The 25,386-nt window shown below is 35.3% G+C and overlaps 1 protein-coding gene across 1 annotated transcript in view; it reads left to right on the plus strand.

Annotated features, from left to right (window-relative positions):
* Positions 1-1,861: 1,861 nt before the first annotated feature.
* The window catches only part of LOC123562161 (adhesion G protein-coupled receptor L2-like), a 30,062-nt gene continuing 6,537 nt past the window's right edge, over positions 1,862-25,386 (plus strand). The window contains exons 1-20 of the mRNA XM_053536557.1: positions 1,862-2,065; positions 7,493-7,672; positions 8,802-8,936; positions 9,723-9,838; positions 11,649-11,829; positions 13,232-13,546; positions 13,782-13,850; positions 14,827-14,949; positions 15,592-15,698; positions 16,001-16,261; positions 17,214-17,433; positions 18,404-18,553; positions 18,711-18,780; positions 20,439-20,565; positions 20,911-20,972; positions 21,521-21,644; positions 21,994-22,103; positions 22,471-22,570; positions 23,484-23,649; positions 23,994-24,060. Of these exons, the coding sequence (XP_053392532.1) occupies positions 7,567-7,672; positions 8,802-8,936; positions 9,723-9,838; positions 11,649-11,829; positions 13,232-13,546; positions 13,782-13,850; positions 14,827-14,949; positions 15,592-15,698; positions 16,001-16,261; positions 17,214-17,433; positions 18,404-18,553; positions 18,711-18,780; positions 20,439-20,565; positions 20,911-20,972; positions 21,521-21,644; positions 21,994-22,103; positions 22,471-22,570; positions 23,484-23,649; positions 23,994-24,060 (2,609 nt within the window). The 5' untranslated portion in view covers positions 1,862-2,065; positions 7,493-7,566. The remainder of the gene's footprint in view (positions 2,066-7,492; positions 7,673-8,801; positions 8,937-9,722; positions 9,839-11,648; positions 11,830-13,231; positions 13,547-13,781; positions 13,851-14,826; positions 14,950-15,591; positions 15,699-16,000; positions 16,262-17,213; positions 17,434-18,403; positions 18,554-18,710; positions 18,781-20,438; positions 20,566-20,910; positions 20,973-21,520; positions 21,645-21,993; positions 22,104-22,470; positions 22,571-23,483; positions 23,650-23,993; positions 24,061-25,386) is intronic.

Consider the following 25,386-nt stretch of genomic DNA (forward strand, 5'->3'; position numbering starts at 1 on the left):
AAAATTAGAAAATTATAAGCTTAAATGCCCATAGTCCGTTGAATGATGCAAATTTATGTACATATGAAACATGCATGCAAATTTAATGTGAACTTTGGAAACATATCGTATAGATTTAAATGTAGGGAACCAGCCAATACCTCGGATCATAACACGTAAAACTATTCTAGCATAAAATTGTAGGAAACTAATAAAACAAATATGTTCTCTAGCAATGTCATTAAATGTTCATGAAATGCGTCCAATTTCAGCATTGTTTGATCACGTTGACGTCATTTCATGATCATTTGGAATGATCTCTTATAGGGCCGTAGTACTTTTATCTTGGCCACTGAACACACAGATATTATAAAAGTTTACTCTCCTGTTAAATACCCCATGAAAACGACAAAAGCAGAAGTTTTATACTTGAAAAGCAGACTAAACACATATTGGCGCCATTAGTTTTGTAATAATGTGCTTCAAACTCTATATTATCCGTCTTGCAGAAGTTATGGTTATTCCGCCGGTGTCGCAATTATTTTGCTTTTACTTTGAAGATTCATTTAGTTCTTGGCATTCTCGCATACAAGATGAGTACCATATCGAACATCTGATGAATGAGAATAGTTCTTTGGAATATTTATGAACAATTATTTACTGAAATCTGTAATTATTGGGAACAAAGACTTAAGTTATTCAGGTACACAAATATCTAATGCTGCTGAATTGGCAATTGCATAAGTCTTATATTACTTTACTTTGCACAAGCTGAATACATCTTGGATTAACACACTATTTAATAACCATTATTTAAGAAATAATGCTTCCTAAACAAAGATATGTCGCTGAATTTGTCACGGTTTGAAATTAAAATGCGCGGTCTGAGTGATAAAAAAGCACGCAGTTTAAGTTTTCTTTATTTAAGAAATGATATTTCCAAACAGTTATTGGCGTTGAAAGAAATACACCATGAGGACGTAGTAATCATCTGTACGACAAACAATTTATTCAAGGGAGAGTCTACATTATTTCAATTCTTACACGGTATCAAGTACTTTAACTACACCCTTAATGACTTTCTCCAAAAAACAGTCGAAACTCGCTATCTCGAATTCCAAGGGTTCGAACGTTTTACTTGAAGACAACCGAAGTTCGACTTAAAAATTGAGCCGTGCCATGAGAAAACCAACATAGTGGGTTTGCGACCAGCATGGATCCAGACCAGTCTGCGCATCCGCGCAGTCTGGTCAGGATCCATGCTGTTCGCTAACAGTTTCTCCAATTCCAATAGGCTTTAAAAGTGAACAGCATGGAACCTGAGCAGACTGCGCGGATGTACAAGCTGGTCTGGATCCATGCTGGTCGCAAACCCACTATGTTGGTTTTCTCATGACACGGCTCAAATGATAATTTGTGCACGTGTTTTTGGGATATGACTTGAAAATGTCTTCGAGATAGCCGGAATTTTGAAATAAGCGAGTTCGAAATATCGAGTTTCAACTCGAGGAGTTTTTGCCTGTTTCGTATGACTTTCATATCAGTACGCCGGTTGACGTTAGGTGCAATGGCGTAATGACTGAGACGTACAGACAGTCATTTTGTTGCAAAATAACGCATACTTTCAGTTTTCTTTAGTCAACAGGGAAACAAATAACATCAAGAAGGCCGTGTTAGAATTAAGTCTCGTCTTAGAATTAACGTTAATGTCTGTATTGCATAAATTCATACAATTGCATTTTAGTTGGAAGAAAGCCTTACCATGTTCCAAGACAGTAGTTATTGGAAAATGCAAATCAATACACCAAACCGATGATCAGGACTTGAGCCGCTCTATACATAGAGGCTTCCCCCGCCGTTAATTCACTGTCTCGATCAATAAGCTACAAAATGCCTTCACACTAACGACTCGCTGCATCCTTTTACTGGTATTTTATTACTGTAGAGTAAACGGCGAGTTCTCAATCGAGATCAATGAGTGCTTGTATATCGTTTCTGTGATTTAAGTAATGGGAAATTCTTAAATTTTCTTATAAAGATTGCGCTGAAATATGGACCTTGTGTCGGATGCATGTTCGCTAAGATGGTAAGCTTTGCATTATCGTTTCTTTGTAGAGTTTTACAGCAAGTCTGCGTTGCATATTCCACAAGTTTGCAGCACTGTTCGTCGTGTTTAGAATATATACTAAATGTGATTAAGAACTGCTTGTTGCATTTGCAACTTTGACATACTGCATTACGATGCAAAGATGTAATACTTTGTAAGCTATTCATTGCTGAGATAAAAAAAGTCATCCTTGCACTTAAAATGATAGGTTAAAACGAGATTGGCGTGTTAGCATGGTGTTTGCATGTGCAATTATTTAATGAATTAAAGCAGAAAATTGAACATGTCTTCTTGGCTCGAAATTTGCCTGTCATCTTGATTTACAAGTAGACCCTGTCAATGGTGTATTACGAAGAATTAAATTTCCTTATTTTTACAGCAAACCGAACCTTTCTGTAAAGACCACCCGATGGAGAGACAAAAAGGGGTCTTTATTGGCATGTGGTCGTTATTCAAAGGTCTATATACACTGTAAATATTCAAACTGGAACAAAAGCAGCGGTCTTTAGAGTCGGGTGATCTCAGTTCAGAGGTTGTCTTTAGCACAGTTTTGTCGTATTTAGTATTGCAAAAATCGTGCATTCATAACAATAATTATAGATCACGATTTTTTTTCTGACCGGATGAACACATGTTATTCAGAAGATGTTCAATTCAAACATATTAAGACGGACAGACTTGATTAAATGTGAGAATCGAATAGACATAAAATTGTTTTATCTGACGGAATTTCACATTTTTGTATTGATTTTTGTCAATGGTAATTTGTCAGAATTTAATATGTTCTGCAGCTGAAAAGGAAAACAGGAAATATCAGCGAAGCAAACATATATTACAAGTTTTATTATAGAATAGCTAATAGTTCGGACTGTTTGAACTCTTTCTTTTGGCAATTCATCATAATCTATCAAAAGTAAAGACGTACAGAGATATCATGAGCCCTTCACTAGATATTAAACAGTTGGAAGAAAAAGTTAGGTACCTGTAGCCGAGACATACTTTGTAAATTACTTTAACATGTCCATAATAAAAACATAGGAAGTTGTTTTGTCTTGAACACCAAATATGTAATATGTAGAAGTGGAAATGAAAATAGAATTATTTAAGCAGACGATAATTGAAAAAATACGTAATATTGCCATTGCAGATGAAAAATAAATAATAAAGACTAAAAACTGATGTCGACCCCATTAACTTAATGACTGTCAGAAACATGGGAATATATTTCTTTCAGCTAATATATGCAATTTCTGTATTTACAGAAAACTATGAACTATATATGTAATCAAACCATTTTATTGACGCTTGACGATTGAAGTATTATGCTGTCCAAGCACGTGATACGTCAAGTGAAAAAAATGTTGGCAGGCGACAATAGAAGGTTTTTGCTATTCCACTTATTGCTTGACCTTCTAGACGTCTTTAATCAAGAAAATCTCTGTAGTATATAACCTTAAAAGCATGGCATCTTTCGAGGCAATAACTATCTATTATAGCCGCTGTAACATTAAACAAGACACCCACTTAGCTGACAAACTAGAGTAATGACCTCTATGTACAAGGAACTTCTACCAAATTAGTCGACAACAACCCCAATAAATCTCTGTAACATATATTTAGTTTAGAGTGATTTAGTACATGCAAATAAGTGTTAATAAAAGTATAGTTGTAACTAGATGAGACTGGGGACTTTCGAGAAAGTTTTTGTCTTAAATGGATATTTTGTTCTTTTTCTTTAAGCTAAATGATTGTGTTAATTTCGTTTTATTTGAGCTCAAGCGTGAAGAAAGCTCCGAGCTTATTGAAATCACTCTTTAGAGACCCGCTTTTAGGAAAAAAGGTACTGGTGACATATGAGAAGGTGCGGTCGTGCACCCAATGGGGTTCGAACCCATGACCTGCAGAGCGAGTGGCCGAGGTCTCAACTCCACTGTAAGTGCTGTTTGTTACCATCAGATATACAGCAAGTGTAAAATTGTAATCTTTTTAGTTATACTCCGTTAAGTATATGTGATTTTTTTGCAAGTATTAAAATAAACCAATCTTTTAGCTCACCTGAGCATGAAGTGCTCAGGGAGAGATTTTGTGATCACTCATCGTCGTTCGCCCGTGCGTCCGTGCGTCCACACTTTCCTTCGAACGACATTTTTCTGAAACCGTTTGGTGCAAATTGATGAAACTTGGACTGCATGTTCCTTGCATGGTCCTCTACAATTTTTCCCCCGAAAAGTTCCATTTCATGCAGAATTCTGGTGGTCATGGCAACCGAAAGGAAAACCTTTAATACTCTTCTTCTCCTGAGCCTCAAAGCCCTGAGCTTAGGTACTTGGCATGTAGCATTGTCAAGGGGTCCTTTGCCGCTCATATCATACCCATAGGGTCAAAATGTGCCCCGCCCAAGGGTTCATTCGTTTTACATAGACCTAATAAGAATCTTCTTCTCTAAACCTGTAAGACCTAGACCTTAAATATTTGGCTTGTAGCACTGAGTAGTGGTCCTCCGAGTACCAGTTTGTTCAAATCGTGCCCCTTGGATCAAATTGGAACTACTCGTGGGGCCACTTGTCTTCTTTTCCAAAACCTAAAGGCTTAAATCTTACTAGTACACACTTGGCATATAGCATTTTAGAGGTACTCTACTAAAATCATGTACAAATTTGAGACAGGTGAGCGATATAGGGCCGCTATGACCCTATTGTTTAAAACTTTAAGAAAAGGCTGCGAGTTAAAGATAGGCATATGAGAAAGGTGTTTTAGGCCAATCAATAGTAAAAATGAGCTAGATAGAAAAGATTTATTAATAATTGTCTTGTTTTACTTAAAATATTTACGAAAGAGTTTATTTATGAGTTTAAAGTGTTCTCCTATTATATCAATATGTGATTACTGAAATACGATCTTGAGGCTTCTAATTAATGATTCAAGTATTTAGCAAGAATGAAATATTTATATGTTTATTTAACAAAAAGTGGTCTATAATCGAGGGCGGTTTACAATCCATTGTATCAACAGACGCAGAATGGCTTCATTTACCAACTCGATGTTTATATTTATTACATTTATCGTTTTTGGTTAGACTACTGTTATGATCATTAAGATAATCCATAAGAAGATTAGCAGAAAGCATAATTCTGAATACAAACTAAAAAAATCCATGTTCTAAGACCAAAACAAAGATATAAATCCAGAATTCTCATAGATGGACATAAAACGTACAAAATCTGGCCCTTATTTTGAGAAAATCATGTCTATGTCGGACATTTTGATGTTCGTTTCTTATGTCACTGTCAGGAATTAGCATCTAATAAATCTCTATGGAACATTGTTATTTATGTCTGACAGCTCTCATTGTATGGCTTGTGGCCGTTATAACTTGTAACTAAAGACTATGTTTTACATATATATGCTATAACGGTATCTTTGTTCAATCTGAGAGTTTTTAGCCAAGCATCGGTGCAACCAAAATATGCTACTACAGCAAGACAAATGAAATAAATAATGATGATCCTACGGAATCCTGTTAGTGCCATGTGAAATGTCGTCCGTCGCCCCTCAAAGGCGATGCACGACATTGCGATACGACATTGCGACAATGCGATATGACGCGCGACAATGCGATACGACAAACGACAATGCGATACGACGCGCGACAATGCGATATGACATTCGTCATAATGTCGCGATGTCGCTTCGCAATGTCGTGCGTCGAGTTGGCAATTTTGGCACGATATGTCTCGATGTCGCGTCGCATTGTCTCTCATTGTATCGCATTGTCGCATCGCATTGTCGCGATGTCGTATCATAATGTCGCCATGTCATATCGCATTGTCGCGAGTCGTGTCCTGCATTTTAGCGACGCGCGACAATGCGATACGACACACGACATTCTCAAACGACGTTGTCGCGATGTCGTGTCGCATTGTCGTGTGTCGCCTACCATTGAATATTTTCCGTATAGCACCAATAGCACGACGCGCGACATCGCGATACGACACACGACAATGCGATACGACATCGCGACAATGCGATACGACAAACGACATTGTCGCGATGTCGTATCGCATTGTCGTGCGTCGACCGGTGTTCACTTGAACAATTCATCAATTTCATTTTATTATTAAAAGCGTTAAAGGTAAGGTATCAAACTGAAATTTCTTTTAATAAGTAGTATTGCCTAATCGAATATTAAAAACAATGCTCTTCCCCGACGGGCACGCCGTCGGGAACATTTGCTGAACTTTGCCATATTTGGCTTAAAATATTAGCAGTAAAATAAGGAAAAAGTGCTTATAAAATATTTCTTTTGGGTAAATAACTGCAAATAAAAACTTGTTTTGAAAGAAAATGACAAAATCTGAATGTTTGTGAGAAAAAAGACAATATGTGTTCGTCCGTCTGTACGTAATTTAGGATAAAAGCTGTATTACCGTACTTTTCCATACGGAAATTGTCCGTGTTTTTCATTAACTTCAAATAATTGTAGAATGTTCCAAACACAAGATATTTTAATGAAATAACTTTTATAAATTAAATTTAAGCATAGAACGCAATTTTATAAGTATTTAAATACTGTATTTGTATTGAAAAATGCCTGGGTGAAATAAAAGATATGTTCTGTTCTGTTCTGTTCTGTTCTGTTCTTTTCTACTAACAACGAGTTCAAGTATTGAGAGGCTTTTAACGACTGCATCAAGGCAGTTCATTATTTAAATTAATTTCTCAAATCAATATGTTTCTGAATTATATTTGTATTTAATTCACTTATGCAAATATATTGCTGACTTATGCAGATTAAAGAAAACCCACTAAAATATTTTATGAATTATTAATGAAAAATTACGATTTTCGATTATTTGCGAGTGTCGTAACTTGAGTTAAAAAGAACTTGATAATATCAGTGTTACGGTTCTAATTTTCCGTTAAATTTACACGCACTTAACCTTTTGAATCAATTTCCAGTTGTCTCGCCACAAAGTTCCATTTTAAGTTACACGCTACTGTTTTGCTGCATGAATGTTAAATAATTGATTCAAATAATCTAAATTTAAATAGTTTGTAACTCTTAAAGTATCTTACAGGAAACAATACAACCATCGTCCGTATTCATTTCCAAACTACCTCTTTCAGATCCCACAAACGTTCAATCACGACAGAATAAAGAAGAAGTTGACAAGTTATATTGTAGCAAACGCTATATATACTTAATGAAACATGACCAAAGTACTTATATATTTTTTTTGTCAATATATGTTTTCATTACGTCTGTTTGCGTAATTGACAAAATTCATAGTAGAATTAATTGCGACACTAAAATTGGTATAAGCACTTTATTGACGTAACAAAAATATAATTGTATACATATACAGTTGCGATAAAGTCTTGAGAAATTCTTTTTCTGTATTGCAGGAAATGCCGGATGACACCGACATCCTAGTAATAGAAGGAACGCTACTTCTTTGAGGACAAATGGCAGTGGTTTAATGATGTCATTGACAAGAAAGAAATCATCTGGGAGCTACTTTATTTTCCTGTTTTTACACTGTCAGATCGTGTCTGCTCACAAACCAAGATCCACTTTAGCTGAAGGTAAAATTTATGCACGGTATTTACTCGTTTAGATTAAAAGAAATCCATTATGTTAATATAATTATAAACTTGATCGTCTCCTCGAGTACTTGATATCTTTTTAAAACATGATTTTGGCCCATTTCATGGGATCAGATCTACTTAACAATATAAAAAAGTAAGTAATTTCATAACGACTTTCAATAATATGATGAGGGCAGTCGTCTCGAACTTGAAACAAAGTCATTGTTAAATAACATGCATTGATTTAACAAAGCATATTAACGTTGGTTTTTTTTTCTTAAATTTGTACAATAAAACAGGAAGACGCCTTTATGAAAGAAACGTTTGTCTTGCTAGTACAGTTGGAAGCACTTTTATTTAACGACATTTAAAGAAAAAAAATAAGAATAACATTCTTAATAATGTGAAACGTTGCTGGCAATCTGGTCTTCATGTACAAATTAAGCCGGTGTAATTTCTAGACTTACTTTACAAATACATTCACTTGATTCAGAACATAGAGTCTTTTTACTTTCTTTACTTCATTTCCGCCAGCGCAATTTGAATTCAGCGATAGTCCTTCTATTCCTAAATGAGAGACTCAGACACTGTCTTCTTAAAGATAAATTAGATCCACATATTCTAATGAGCAAATGCGACCAATACGAAATGTAAACAATGCGGTGTTTAACTTAAGAACAGCCGATTGTGATAATTGCGAAGGTTAGAAGCTGCTAAACTTTCTACAAAAAATATCAAGAGCCGTCGGATGAGATATCTTTTTCGTCTTTTAAAACTAATATGTTTTTGCTTCTAAAAGGAAGTTTAATGATATTATTTGCTCGGTATTAGGTAAGCTTATGTGCAATTCAAAAGACTTCAATCTCATATAGGTACTATTTTACATATTGGCCGAGATTTGTACTTGTTTTAGTCGGACGTTTAAAATTGTATTTCGTCTAAATACTACGGCATCTTAAGATATCTTGTTTTATAATACAATTGACCCATAATTCTCAGTTATGAGTAAAAGCTACCAAACGTATCTTGTAAAGAATACTCGTACATGTTAATCATATACTTTATTTCTTTTGTGTCATAACAACAGAATACCATTTACACATATCATCTCTGGTTTTTACTGTAGCACGTGTTCGGCCGAAGTTATTGGACTCGTGCATGAATGTAACCAACTACACTCCTCCCCGCTGTATTGACCACCCAACCGGCTATGGCTGTGATTGTGGACCAGGCTTCCATTGGAATACTGTTATCTGCATGTGTAAGTGTATACACAACTACATGTATATTTTTAAAACTACCTGAGAAATTTTCGGTCTGAATGCATCCGGTATTTCACTAATGAATACAAAACCCTGTATTCAACGCCCAGCGGATACGGAAAATATTCAATGGTAGGTCTACTTACTTTTCAAACAAGTTTTAATCCTCATTTGTCTAGAATTGTATTCATTTTTTTCTGATATATTAGTAGAAATACATGTAGGTATACATGTATGTATATCATAAAAGGGTCAGTACCTTAATTTGCAATGATGCGTTCTCGTGGATTTTGCCAGACCGGATATCACACTCGGCGCATGCGTGCGCCTCGCGGGATCCAGGTCTGGCAAAATCCACTTGAGCCGAATACAACATTGTAGATCAAGGTACTGTTACAATAACCTTACTTTATTTAGACTATTATATTCTCTGTGTCTATATGAACAATACAACTAACTAATCCTGCAATTTTCTTGGTTGGGTAGGATGGACGTTTTCTTATGAAGTAGAAATGGATATTTGTTAACTCTTCTATACAGAACCATAAAAAACTAAAACGTTGCCCGGGTAAAACTACTCAGATGAGTTTTACTTGAAACAGGACCGCTACTGCTGCTTGGTTGATTATTTTTGAAGCCTTTTGAATTAAAAAATAGAAGTACACGCCAATTCGAAATCGAACTGACATGCAATTCATTCCTATAGATATACTGAGATATTATAAGTATAATGTATAAACCTTAATGATAGTATATCATTCTGTTGTTTTTCTCCTTTTTTGCAGCCACAGCCATAGACTCACGACTTGAATTTTCACAGCAATCCCCAGTCCGTTATACTTTGTTAATGGGCAAAGCTTTTCCAAGTCTGTCAGAATTAACAGTTGCTTTCTGGATTAAGGTATTTTTTATTTACATTTGAACGTCGATTACTTGATATCACTTGAATCACTTGGAATAATTACAACGAGTATTTGCACCTGAACCATTTTATTCTATAAAACATAAGGCCTCCGTGGCCAAGTGGTTAAGGTCGCTGACTTTGAATCATTTGCCCCGCACCTATGTGGGTTTGAGCCTCACTCGGGGCTTTGCATTCTTTATTTGAGGAAGCCATCCAGCTGGCATTCGGACGGTCGGTGGTTCTACCCAGGTGCCCGTTCGTGATGTAATAATGCACGGAGGGGCACCGGGGGTCTTCCTCCACCATCAAAGCTGGAAAGCCGCCATATAGCACAAATTGTGTTGGTGCGACATTAAATCCAACAGAAACAAAAAAGTATACGCTTTATGGCCGGGCTAACCATTCACTTACTGTTTTATCACGTAACATCAGAAATGCATTTCAACGATTTTTTTTCAAGGTTTCACTTTATAGTATAGCAAAAATATGTCAATTATTGACTAGTTATATTAATTCTTTAAAGTTTTTGATTACGCGTTTGTAAATATACAATTCAGCACAATTAGTTTGCGAGCTTTACCAAGAAAATGAGAAGCCTAATGTTAAAGAGAAATTATTTTTAGGCAGATTCCAAGCGGAAATGCTTAGATGCAGACAAAATAAAACCGGATCTAGACGGAAGAAATTTACATTAAGGGAAATATGTTTGCCTGTTCAGAATTCACGCCAACAAGAATTTGTCCCATGGAATATTCAATTCGATTGATTGATTTGACGCATTTATGAAGCCGGGATCTTGTATCGTGCGTCTATAAATTGCAGTATGCATATACAGCATTTATAAAGGAAAGTTCTCAAAGTTGTTGATGTCAGAATATTTGGACAATATAGATATTGACGTTTGTGGTCAGTCTAGGTCAGTCATGATGTTTTTTCCCTTGTTTATATCTTCCAAGCTGGACATATGGGGAGTTTATTAGCTATAGATATTAATGTTCTACAACTGGGACTTACTGTAAGGCGGTCCCGGCTTTGTTTGACCTTTTCAATGCAATTTTTAAAAAATGTGTACATGTATATTATGACATTTTGGATTTTTCTTCTCTTGTCACCCAATATGTTGTCCGCTTTGCGTAAGACCTACTTCAAATTAGATTTTGTATGCAGTCAAAATGAACATCATTCTAGTTCCAGTCTGGTAGTTCATACTTGTGGCTGCCTCTGTAAAAAGCCAGAATAGTATCGATCGTCAGAGGACTTTAAAGCGAAATCTCTCTGTCGTAAAATCCTCTTAATAGCCTTTTCTGAAGTATTAGCTCTTACCCCTATTGAGATGAGCCTTGAGAAAACATTTTCTTAGAAAATTTTATTTTCAGTATGAAGAAAGATTTAAACATTATTGTACATAACTTGAACGCAGCATAATCAATAAAACTGACAAACGGTCCCGTTCTTATGTCGGTCTTTAGTGATATTTCCGCAATGATGAGTTTTGCACGTGGAAGTTATATTTTCGCAATGATGAGTTTTGCACGTGGAAGTTATATTTCCGCAATGATGAGTTTTGCACGTGGAAGTTTTCTCTTGTCTTACTGTCAACCTGTGTGTCGTTTTGTTTGTCGGTGGTGCTAGGCTGGATTACCAAATATTTTGTAGCATTTTATAGAACAAAAAATACTTTCATAAAGCCTAGTGCGTTGCCTGTAACTTTTATCGGAGGCCAACACTCCACACGTACATGTATGGAAATTATAAAAATGATATATTCCAAGTTTTTTTTGTACCAAGATGTTATTGTATTTTCTAGGTGCCAGACTCGTCCCAAGAAGGAACCATAATGTCATATAAACATGATGCTTATGGGCAAGTTTTCATAATGAGTAGCAGTCCGGCCTTGACCTTCCGTATTTGGAACCAGAAGATTGAAACTGGTCTTGCATTTTCTCCAAATAAATGGTGGCATATTGCATTTGCGTGGACATCAAAAGGTGAGCATCTTACACGTTTATTAAAGTGTAAATAAGTGAATGACATCGGCAACAAAAAATTTTTTGTGTTCCTAGTATTACAAATGGGAGAGGTATATAATATATTATGTCCCGTGTTTTCATGAATTTATTTGCCCGTGTGTCCGTATGTTTACACGTATGTTAGCCCTTACCCTGCTAAATTTCTATAATGAACTTGCCCATCTTTGAATTTGGACAGTACCATTAACTGTTAAAAGGGGTGCTTACCAAAAAATACTGACTGAATAGCGAACAGTGCAGATCATGATCAGACTGCACGGATGTGCAGGCTGATCATGATCTACACTGGTCGCAAAGGCAGAATCAATCATGTCCAGCATGGTAAGGGTTAATAAATCCTGTCCGACCGAATAACCGGACCCAAAATGACCACCATAACAAGATAATATGTCCTAACAGTAACATTTCAAAGCGATGGGATCCGTGTCTTTAGGACCCATTTCTATACAATACTAAAGTTGCATGATAAGTAGATTCAAGATTCCATTCGATTTTTAAAAAAATGTATGACTTACTTGTGTTTGACAGCAGTACATTTTGCATTTAGAATTGAAACTATATAAGTTAAATGCGGTATCCCAGACCTTAAAGGGTTCGCACTGTTAGTCTAAAAATTCGCAGTGACCAGGTTTGGTCTTAAATCATCATTACAAGAACGTAATATATAGAGGATTTTCAAGAATTTTTGCATGTCATTGAATATGTTTTTTTTTCATCCGGAGTGGTATGAATATAAAATATGAAGTTTTCATACATTGAGATGAAAATAAAAAGAACATGTTCATGCAAAAAACTTATATTTTCAATTTATTATATAAATAAATGACTTAAAAAGTTAGAACGAGCGTCAACAAAAACAATGCATTTTCCGTACAGGTGAAATTTAGTTTTATTTTAGAAACGAAAATAAAAACGTTACCTTTACAGCATCTGCAAAGACATTAAATATGAACGAGTTGCGTAAAACACGCAGTTCCCAATAAATTCGACAAATTGTTGTGGTTTTCTTTTTCTGGCGTTTCAAACGTTCTCCGAGTTATGGGTCTCTTCGCGGAAGCTTAAATACCGTGTACTCGTACAAATACCAATTAGAATGTACCATAGATGGACTGCGATCATTGTTAATTCTATATTTTGACTTAAAGTAGTTTGCTTCATTATCTTTCACTTCAAATGATAGATCATCTCAATATCACAATCAGTATAAACAATGACGTAACATGACTAAATATCATAATCAATATAAACACAAGAATATTGCATAATTCACTACCATAATCTTATATTAATCAATAGGAACAAAAGACGTATCATAATCAATATAATCAAGAAGTTTATATATGTCTCATTCTTTCTACAGATGGAAGTTGGGTTCTTTATCTGAATGGTGAAAAGAAAATGTCGGCTCCTGGTTCCAGGAGCAAGCAGATTCCATTCGGCGGCGAGTTTGTTCTGGGCCAGGCACCGAGGGGTGAAAAAGACTTCAACTTAGAAAAGGCATTTGTAGGAGATCTCACGCATTTGCACATCTGGAGTTTCTTGTTGACACAGGGGGAGATTTACCATATAAGGCATTCGTGCGGACTCATGTACTGTGGGGATGCTGTGCAATGGACGGAATTCCGCAGGGGGACAAGGGGTGCGATGCGAATGCGATGGCCATCGGGAGTATTACGTAGGTGTACCGCCAACAGTTTTTAAAGAAATAGGTTTAATTGTATGAAAGCACGTACGTGTTTCTAGTTCGAAACTCGGCTTCATTGATCCTGTGTCATTTTGCATTTACAATGTAAACTATAATTAAATGTACAGATGGAATAAATAATAACATAAAAAAACATTTGCATAGAAAGTTAAATATGTTTGCTTCTGCTAACACTAGTATCATGGTTAGATTTTCCATTAAATAGCAACTGGGAAGTGTTTCACAGAAGATGAAATGGGTGAATCATGCAACAGGCACTGCAGTGATACCATTGGTAAGTTACCGACTAAATCTCATATGAAATTGACTTTTAAAGATGAATCTAGTTAGATATAAGTTATTTAAGAAGTTATTTTTTGATAATGGTCATGGAAATATTTCATGTCATATGAAATTTCTTGACACCAACGACAACATTAGGCCTACATCTTAATGCAGATGTTTTTTTATTTGTTGGATAATTCATTTCTTTCTTTTATACCATGTCCTTTATTAAAGGGGAGCGGTGGTCTAGTGGTAATGCGTGGGCCGCTTAACCTATGGATCGCCGGTTCGAGGCCAACTTGGGGCATGACCACGCCTTCTCATATTATATTTTCTGGTCCTTCGGGATCATTGATTTCAACTCATTTAGATTTGAAGATTGAACACTGCTTAAGCCAGTGCTAGGGGGCGTGGGCAGTGTTGCATTTTCCATTACTGCTCATGAACAGACTCAATCAAACCGAGTCTGCAATTTTCACTGTTTGCCTTGTTCTCGGTGCTTCCGAGGGATCTACTTTTCAGATTTTATTTACTTTACAACAGCGGATGTTAAGTGCTGTGTGGCGGCCGTAAAACGTCGCCCCGACTCCATCTCAGTGTTGTTATATTTTCTGGTCCTTCGGGATCATTGATTTCAACTTATTTAGATTTGAAAATTGAATACTGCTTAAGCCAGTGCTAGGGGGCGTGGGCAGTGTTGCATTTTCCATTACTGCTCATGAACAGACTCAATCAAAACGAGTCTGCAATTTTCACTGTTTGCCTTGTTCTCGGTGCTTCCGAGGGATCTACTTTTCAGATTTTTGTACTGTTTTCCCAGGAAGTGAAGTCGAGAGGTTCGAATAAGATTGAAGTTATCATAGATATTTCGTATGAACAAATTATCAAGCGTTTTCATTTATTTTCTTCTTTTTGATATGGTATACAAACCACTTAATATTAATAGTTACTAAAAATCTGGAACTACTTATCCTTTATATATTCAGGTGCACAGTGTAACGAACAGATAGTTGAGAATATCAGATGGACAAGGACCCCAGCAAAGAACACAATATCTGTTCAATGCCCGAAAGATGTTCTCAGCAAGGAAAAAGAAGTGAACACTACAGGTATGTGTTCATTTTTCTTTTATTATTTTTATAATGTAGTGTACCTAAAAATGAGAATCTGAAATTTCCGTTTAAGTGTGTATCTAGCGTATGCAGTTTCGGCTTTCCCTGGAACAGAGCTACGGTAACTTCCGAAGAATGCGGAAAAATGCAATCACACGGAAATTACCGACTGCTATTACTGCGCTAGTCATATAAGAAATATATGCTTTAACTTCATTATTATCTATTAAGTGTGTACTGCATATGTTTTCTAAATATCTTAGACATACCTTTAGTCAGCTAGGAAAATATCATTGCTAATTTAAAATATTTTCTTTCAGTGTAGAATAAGGGTTTTTTTAGTTGTTTTTGAATTTATACAAACGTTATATGCCAGGAAGTATTAATAAAGTGACCATGATTAAATGTTATCGGAATAAGATCTATGTCCTTTTTTCCAGAAATACTCTGATTTTTTTTTCAGTCATTAGAATTATTTTGTTTACCATGTTGCGTCTCAACGCCAAATATTTATTTTCTCTTTATCAAAACTGAGACACTCTGTCTCATGTCTAAAACCCTACAGCCCGGTGGGTTTTTTTATACACAATATGGTATATTTATTTATAATCATATCTTTTTAACCTTCCTCATTTGCAGCAATAGGAACAAGACCATGTTTTGTAACTGCCGAGAACGAAGGCGAATGGGGTAAAGCTAATATAGACAATTGTATTTCGCCGGATCTCAGAAAACTCAAATATAAGGTATGTTAACACTGACAAGTAATCCTTTGAAACTTTCTGTAACTAACTGGTAACTTTATGGTCAGAATTAAGACGTTTTATATGTTTTCAATACGACGCTATATATCTGTGCTTTAATACATAAAATTCCTAAATACAATGTAACTCAAAAATTTCCCTCAAAAATGAGTGGAACATTTTGATATACACATTTTATCATAAAACAACGTTGAGAAAGACGTTAAACCCGAACACACACATACACACACATTTTCAACACAAACGGCCCATTGACACTAGTGGCAATGCGTATTTCTTTGTAGTTTCAGAAACACTTACTTGCCGATTACATAGACGAACGGTTATTACTAGATCTTGGACATGGGCTTGTTATTCACACCAAATCTAATGCTTATGGTAACCCGGTGGATGTTGCAACGGTCATTGACCTTTTGGCAATGTTAGTGAACACCCAGGCTAACGTTATAGTATTGCAAGTACAGCAATGGACTGACGGAAACCAGACTTACGCAAGAGCGCTCGGGAGGTTTCCAACTGTGGAAGAAACTAAGGAATTCATCGAGGTTAGTTCAATGCCTGTAGCGCACATACACAAGTTAACCCCATCCACCTTGAAAATTTAATCGCATAATGGCGGATTCTAGTAGCTCTTTAGTCCAAAAAATATAGGACGTTTCGAGACAGCGTGATAACTTTTGACTGTCACTGTCTCAGTGGGATGACAACTATAAAATATCAGATCATAAAATAAGTCATCCTGATAGGCTAGTAGCTCTTGTTCTTTTTGCACAGTAGAACTTTTTTCTAACTGTAGTTTGCATTTTTCTTGAAAGCACATGTTAAGGCAGTGAGCTTCGATTGAATTCAGAAATAAACGTTTAAGATGCACTGTGCTCATCTTTAAAATGAATCTAGAAAATCTTTATTGAATACATTTATTTTGAATAAAATTATCAAATGAATGCATATGTTAAGCTGCTTTTACAGTAAAATAGCCTATCTAGTATCAACCAATTACAAAAAGACACTTCCAGTTTTTTTTATTACATTACAAATTCGCACCATGCTGCCTTACATTCAGTAAAGTGTTACAGTAGTTTTTTTTAAAAAAACCCTAGCACTTGACAGTGTATACACACACATTTGAGCCGTGCCATGAGAAAACCAACATAGTGGGTTTGCGACCAGCAAGGATCCAGACCAGCCTGCGCATCCGCGCAGTCTGGTCAGGATCCATGCTGTTCGCTAACGGTTTCTCTAATTGCTATAGGCTTTGAAAGCGAGCAGCATGGATCCTGACCAGACTGCGCGGATGCGCAGGCTGGTCTGGATCCATGCTGGTCGCAAACCCACTATGTTGGTTTTCTCATGGCGTGGCTCATTTTATTATTATGGTTAGACACTGTGAAGAAATCGGTCATATGTTCAAATATGAGATTTGAGGCTGATATATCATTAGAATTATTTTGAAAATGAAGAAATTTTGAGCACAGACGTTTTTCTATCTTTTACAAGATTGTGGCAGATGTTGTGGACAACCTCCTCAGTGAGAAGCATGGCTATGGATGGAATGCAACACAGCCTCCGGGAACTGAGGGCGATAACCTTATGAAAGTCTTGGAAACATTCGCACATGTGATGTCACGTAGTTTACAAAATCACATGATCGACGGCAATATAGGAGGAAACGTCCAGTTTGAGGAAGCCAATTTAAAAACAGTTCGGCCAAAAATAGGTTCATTTTGTTTATTCTATTAACTGGTTTCACCTTAACATTGCCTTTGAAAAGTGTAGTAAAAATGTATATATTTGAAGTACTAGTAATTGAAAGATATTTTTATTTTCATGTCAGCAGTAAAAGGTAATTTAAGGGTAGGCCAAAGTAAAAGTAAGATTTATTTAACGTCGCATATAATCAACATAGAACACGAGCTACAAAGCTCTTGTGCGACAAATTAGGTATCCAGTAACAGATACTTACCTGTGCTTATTTTACCTCCTGGTACAACCCTTTAAATGCTGAGTGCCACCAGTACTTTTTTTTACGTCTTTGGTATGATCGAACCCAAGACGTCCCGCACTCAAAGCGGACATTCTACCACTGAGCTATTGAGCAGTCTAAAATAAAATTATCTGCTAATGACACTTTGATCAGTAGTAATCTTGTATGTCAATATGCCATATTGAATATTTAAAAAATAACGTAAAACCGGGGCGAACTTGCACGTCAATAAAAGTGAAACCATTTGAATGATGAATAGCACAATTAGTTTGATATGCAAATGGAAAATCACAGCTTGACTATATAATTTATGATGGCACACTATTAGAGGATCTCATTTCAGACTCAACTCAACTCATAGTTTATTATAGTCTCGTCTTTGTATACAAATGACTATACTAAAATCAATATTATAAAACAATCCTAAAATAAGAATCACAAGAGACTGTGTAAGTTATTAAAATTACATTTAAAATTACATTTAAATGAAACTTAAATCTATAAAATAGAACAAAAATCAAAAAAAAATCACCTACTAAAAATACCATTATCTGCACTAGATTCTGTTAACCAAAAATTAAAGGTACAATTTAATGTCTAACGTCACAGTCACAACATATAAATTGACTTATCTTAAAACAAGTAAACAAGTTCAGCAAAAAAACAAAACCCTTGATCTCATTGTTCCTTTCTCCTCCTTCAGAGATAAGCGCACAAGCACAGTGGATTCAGAAATTCAAAGGTTCAAAATTTCCTTCATCAAAAGACCGTGCATCTGGGATCCAGTCCAACTATGGAGAGGTAGAAATGCCATCAACAATTCTTTCAGCTGTGAACGATTCAGATCTACCATGTAAGTGGCGGACAAAACTCTAAAATAGATCTACATATTATTGTTACATTTTGTATTTATATTGCTGAATAATTATTACAAATTGCAAATTGACGCTGAGGTAAGTCCGTAGTTGAACAAAACAAACCGGATGTTCATGTTTCTTACATTTTTTCAGCGTTTGTGAAGACGGCTGGATTGCGTGTTCTTGGAATGACTGCGATGTTGCCAAATCATGATTTACGAGCGTAAGTGTTTATGAAAAAAAACTACAATATATTTCAAAGTTGCACATAAAGTTCATTTTGAGAGAGCATGTAAACACGCTTAACTTTAATGTAAGCTAACTCGAAAGACATTATGACGTCACGGTGATGTCATTTATCAGTTGACATTTCTTTCATTCCCCGTGTCATGTCTTTTAACGAAATAAAAAAAGTCAAGTTTTCAATTTTAGAAGCTAACGAATGAACAATTTGCCATGTTAGAAACATTTGTTGAACAATAAACACAAATATTCATTCATTGTAATTTTGTCAATTTGATTATTTTGTTGTTGTCAAATGCTGTTAATTCATTAATGGGCCTTGAATTTAGCAATTATCTTGAACCTTGTGTAAACAGTGTAATTTTATTTTTTTTTTTAAACGACTAATCCCAAGCGGGTAATAAACTTAATATCCAGAAATGGCATTCTAATTTGAATTAATATTTTCTGGAACTGTCAATTTATTGAATTTTATGTTATTTTGCAACAATGCATGACTGCAGAGTAGAAGCAAGTGAGAAGCATTTCATAATTATATTAACAGGAACCACTTTCACCTTTTAAGAACGATGACATTTATACTTCACATGATTGTGAAGAAATAATAGAAGGCGAATACTTTGTTGAAAAAACATGTCGCTATCAACACTCTTTGAAGAAACTATTTTAGCTCACCTGATTCAAAGGCTCAAGGTGAGCTTTTGTGACCACTTGGTGTCCGCCGTGTGTCGTGCGTCTGTCAACAATATCTTGTATGCACGATAGTGGTTTTATTTATGATTTGATTTTAATCAAACTTGCACACAATTAGTATCACCATTAGATATTGGTTCTTCTTTTGAACCAGCTATATCCCACGATGGGTTCCAGAGTTACAGCCCCTGAAATGGCAAAATTGACTTTTTTGTTATTGTCTGCACGATAGTGGTTTCATTTATAATTTGATTTTAACCAAGCTTGCACACAATTTGTATCACTTTAAGATCTCAGTTCCTTGCTTGAACCAGCCATATTCCTTTATGGTTTCTAGAGTTACGGCCCCTGAAAGGGCCAGAAATTGGCTATTTTGGTTTTGTCTGCACAATAGCAGTTTCATTTATGATTTTAACCAAGCTTGCACACAACTTGTATCATCATAAGATCTTTGTTCCTTGCTTGAACCAGCCATACCCCAGGATGGGTTCCAGAGTTACACCCCTGAAAGGGCAAAAGTTGGCTATTTTGGTCTTGTCTGCACGATAGTGGTTTCATTTATGATGGGATTTTAACTAAACTGGCACACAACTTCACCATAAGTTCTCGGTTCCTTTTTTGAACCAGCCATATTTCATGATGGGTTCTAGAGTTTTGGCCCCTGAAAGAGTAAAAATTGGCTATTTTGGTGATCTCCATATTCAAAGACAACATAGCTTTCTATAGAATGGAAATTTCTGAACATCACACAAAATTCATGCCCATGTAGGCAATATTACTCAGGCGAGCGATCCAGGGTCATCATGACCCTCTTGTTTAAATTGAATTATCGTAATAGAAAGCTCATGACTGAAGTAGGCAAACTTCCAGTATTATACACTAGTAAATAGATGAGAATACAAAAGTTTATCTTTACGCAATATCGAAACTGATTCTGTCTCACAGAACTGGTAAAAAGGCAAAGGAGGATAATTTGAATACACCAATTATTGCGATGTTTCTGCATACCGGAAGTCTAGATATATCCAGTAACCTTTCTACACCAGTAGAATTCACCCTGCCATACTTAAATGTAAGTAACAATCATATTACATGTATTTGTATTCTTATTAAGATACTAGTAGGTGACTTAAAATCTTTAATCTGAAACGCTGTCATTTTGTTCACATACAGAACAAATTTGACATATATACCCGGTGTTTTCAGAATGAAACATGCATTTTTTCATTGCAAAACAGGGTAAATTTTAATAATATTATTGAAAAGCACATGGAAAAGGAAAATATGTCTGTTTGAGATGTGATATCATATTTTCGTATTACATCAATTTGTAAATTAAGAAAGTAGCGATCGTCGTTATGGAAAATCATTTTCATTGACCAAACTTTCAAAGTCATTGCTTTTTTTTGTATTTCAGACGTTCAACATATCAAACCCAGAATGCGTACGCCTTGAACATGGCACGACTTTTGGTGGAAAGTATGTTACTTAATTCTATAACACGATTTATAAATGCGTTAAAGCACTAAGAAAAACTATGGCGTCACATCCGAAAACCGTCGTATTCATAATGATATACTGACACCTTCTTTTCCCGGATTAAATAAAAACGAAAGCGGGTAATGGGCCTGTAGATGTTTACGAATCTAAAATTGTTCCCATGCTCATTATACTTAGTTTCAGTACTAATTTGAGCCGCGCCATGAGAAAACCAACATAGTGGGTTTGCGACCAGCATAGATCCAGACCAGCCTGCGCATCTGCGCAGTCTGGTCAGGATCCATGCTGTTCGTTTTCAAAGTCTATTGCAATTAGAGAAACTGTTAGTGAACAGCATGGATCCTGACCAGACTGCGCGGATGCGCAGGCTGGTCTGGATTCATGCTGGTCGCAAACCCACTATGTTGGTTTTCACATGGCACGGCTCATTTAATTAGATTCACAAGTGAAGTTTAACGTGAATCTATTTCGATTTTCATTTATAAAGTAAAATATCGAAGCTATAAATACCAGAAATACATTTTTAGAATAACAGAATGGCGGTGGACACGAAATGGCTGTGAACTTAAAGAGGACAGAGGGGATGAAGGTGTTTGCGCATGCTCCGTCACGGGCATTTTTGCCATCACCACAGATATGTACAACGATAATGTGAGTACAAAATTTAAAATGAGTGCTAGTCGCATAGATCTAGATATACATGTAGATTACATTCATTTTGTGAAAAAAATCGTTTGTTTTATTTTGAGGCATTTTTTTCTTTTTCTTTATAACTATTGGTTGGAAAGTGGTGCTTTTTGTTACATTGAAGAAATAATTGTTTAGGATTAAGTTGATCTGCGCATATCTTTTTATTATTGCTCAAAAAATTACTTAAACTTCATTATTTTTAGAAAAGGAAAGGAAAGCTTTTAATAAAGATCATAGTTTCACTAGCAAAGAAAGACCATGACTATAAAAACCTGGAAAACAGATAAAAAATATGATTTTTTTATTGCAGTGGAACAAAGGAGAGGTCCGGCCTATTCTAATGAACTTCGCTTCCTATATCGGTTGTTGTGCATCGGCAACGTTTTGTCTTACCACATGTCTCCTTCACATATACTATAAGTATGTTTCTATCATTTCAGTTCAGATAAACTTAAATATGTTTGCATTTGCGTGATTATAAACGTAACAATCGGGACTAAAGCTCATCATAAATAAAATTACGTGTTTTAAAAATGTTTTCGGATCACAGTAAAAAATGAGTATAAACAAAGAAAGAGAAAGATCTATTTAAATACATGGATTTAAGTTTATATTTTGTATGATATAAACTCAAAGATTTGTTTGTAGTTAAGTAAGATCGACTTTTACAGCTGTATTTCTCTTTTTTTAAAGTTGTATTTAAATCAGTTTATAAAATATTCACACTACATTACAGTATGTATATGCTGAATCTGTTTTTACATTAATGTTTCTAAATCATTTTCAGGACTTCTTCGAGCACAGCATCTCTTCATAAAAATCTGGGCATGTCTGTTGTCTTTGGACAGCTTGTCTTTATGATTGGGATAGATCAGTACGAAAATACGGTAACCAGGATGTAAACATATTGTTTATATGTAACTTAGAATTATACTGTAACCTGGGTAATATTCACGATAGTTTTATTTTCACAGTTTTTTGCGAAAAATGCCACTCGCCATTTCAAAATATACGTTTAATCTGCATCGTGTACTCAAAAACAAACACTCGCTTTTCTCGAATTCTTATAGTGCGTTTTATTCGATCTGGCGGGGCGGAGTTAATCTCTGGCTTATGCAAATAATGGTTATCTAAAAAAACGAGCAAAATAGGTAGAGCTACAGTGGTTACAGTGTAAGGTAGATGGCCAGTGAATAAGAAATCAGGTTGCCGAATATACTACACATCCTGCAGAACAATGCAGTGGACCGTCGCGAAACCCCGCCCCACCAGGTCGATTAAAATGCACTATAACACCGTGAATGACGATGTGAACCATAAAATCGCTAATTAAACCACGGGCGAAAATGACCCACTTTACAGTCACCCCTTACACATATTCAAAACGTATAAAAGACATTGCGATGACTGTAATACAATTAGTGTTTACTATAGTTAAGGAAAAATGAGCGTTTTTTGTTTGTTTTTAAAGATTTCGACTTAAGCAATTGTTCGATTTGTCATTATACGTGGTATACGTGATATGACTGTGATAAACATGTCTTTCTTTTGCGTATCATAAGTGATACATAAACTATCATGTTTGGAAGCAAGATTGTTTGTGGATGTGCTTTGTTTTTCACAAAAACACACTTACGCATGTTTTGCACAGGTTTCCGTTTCTCTTACTATAGGGAACTGTATTTTAGTGTTCATAACGCCGTAAAAATGCTTTGACGTATTTAATACCCGAAATGGTATCCAAAATTGGTTTTACATTTTTAGACAGAAAATAAATGTCACAACCGCTTTCTCTTACAGATCGTGTGCCAGATATTTGCAGTTTGTCTACATTACTTTTTCCTTGCCAACTTCTCATGGTTAATGAACGAAGCATTCAATCTATACATTGTCATCACATATTCGTCGCACGCTCATGACGGTAACAACGAAGGGTCTCTGGTCAGATATTACATACTAGGCTGGAGTAAGTCGACGTTTATCTTCCAAATGAATTAGTCTCAGATTATTACAAATTCCAATAGCATCGTGTCTTGAGCGAAGAATTATAATAGTTAAGATTAGTGATTAATGAATGCAAGAAAAGGTATTTTATTTTAATACACGTGTAGTAAACAGTTAATTTTGGTGTACACTTTTATTTCAACCGTTACATCAGAAATAAATCCACATTTACAATCAATATTTTTGTTGTTGTACAAATCTTCCTGCTGAGATAATATTCGACTTAAAATGGTTTAATAAAAGAGATACATATAGATAGATGACTATATACAGTATTTGAAAAATTTACATGATTTTTTTTTTCAGTCATACCTGCTGTTCTAGTTGGTGCTTTTGTAGGATCTCAAGGTCAGCATTATTATGCCAAAGATATGTAAGTAGATCTGATTCAATTTATAGAGTTGACTATCCAAATTTTTGCATGCAAAATTATTGTGTAAATAAAGACATACTTGCCTTTATTATATACCTATATAAATTCTGTCCAAAATTTGGCTTGTAGAAAAATTCCGGATTGTACCTTTTGATTTGTATGTTGCCAGGCTGGTGGCGATTGCAGCTGGAAAATCGCCATATGACCTATAATTGTGACGGTGTGACGTTGAATCAACAAAAAATGACATGTTTTGTTGAACAATTCAGTTTTGCAGACGTTTCACGTTATAAATATCACTGATTGAAAAAAACAAACTATGTACGCTTCCCACGGCTAACGTCCGGCAAAATGCAGGTACATATTGTATCTGATAATGACCCCGTAAAGTGTGTAAAGAAATGTAAAATCACAATTGTCATAATCAGTTAATCTTTTTCTTCTATTACCGAGACTTAAACAAAATATTGTATTTTATGGCATGTAACTGAATTAAAAAAGGTTGAATGATTTTTTTTTTCTCTCTGAAGAGCATATATTCCGATTTTCCTCGCAATTTCTTGTTGTATGAAATGAACCGGACTATACTTGAGATGTTTGTCGCATTTCATTACATCAAAATTCAGCACGAAAATATTTGATTTGTGACAACATGGCGTGTGTTTTGAGCTAATTTTACTACATACTTTTGTGACTGAAATGTTAAACATGACTATAAATTTTGGCATTGTCCTTAAGGAAAATGTAGTAAATTTTGTTTTCTTTTACTTTACAGCGTTTTAGTATGTTTGTGTAGCATTCTGTCGAAAATGACTTGTTGCTATCGCATGCTAGTTAAGGTTCAAGTCAAGTGTTTGAGACCACCCCTTCGGTAAATTTTCATTTTGGAAATTATACCCGACAGACCCATAATATTCATAACATATATAGATCTATACGGAGTTGTTCAGAAGAAGTAGAAAATACTTTATATAGAGGTCACCTTGTTTGGTAATATGTATTTTGTCTTACAAAACATGTAATTCAACTGTCCACATTATATTTTGTACAAAATATCAAACTTCTTTTTCAAACATATTTTTTCTCTAAATTTGTTTTTGTTGTGTGTCTTACATACTTATCTAGGTACTTCGGGAAATGAAAAATAGTTTACTTTTATATTTGTTGAAATACTGCAGTTTTTTTGTCAATTTGACAGCTCTACTTTCACTTCCATTTTGCAATGTTTGCATTTTTTTGAAATGTACATGGTTTGTAACATTTTCAACCCCCGGAGTACCTAGACAAACATGTTAGACACACAATGATTAGAAAAAAGTAATGACA

The sequence above is a fragment of the Mercenaria mercenaria genome, chromosome 2, assembly GCF_021730395.1.
Source record: "Mercenaria mercenaria strain notata chromosome 2, MADL_Memer_1, whole genome shotgun sequence".
NCBI classification, from domain to species: Eukaryota; Metazoa; Mollusca; class Bivalvia; order Venerida; family Veneridae; genus Mercenaria; species Mercenaria mercenaria.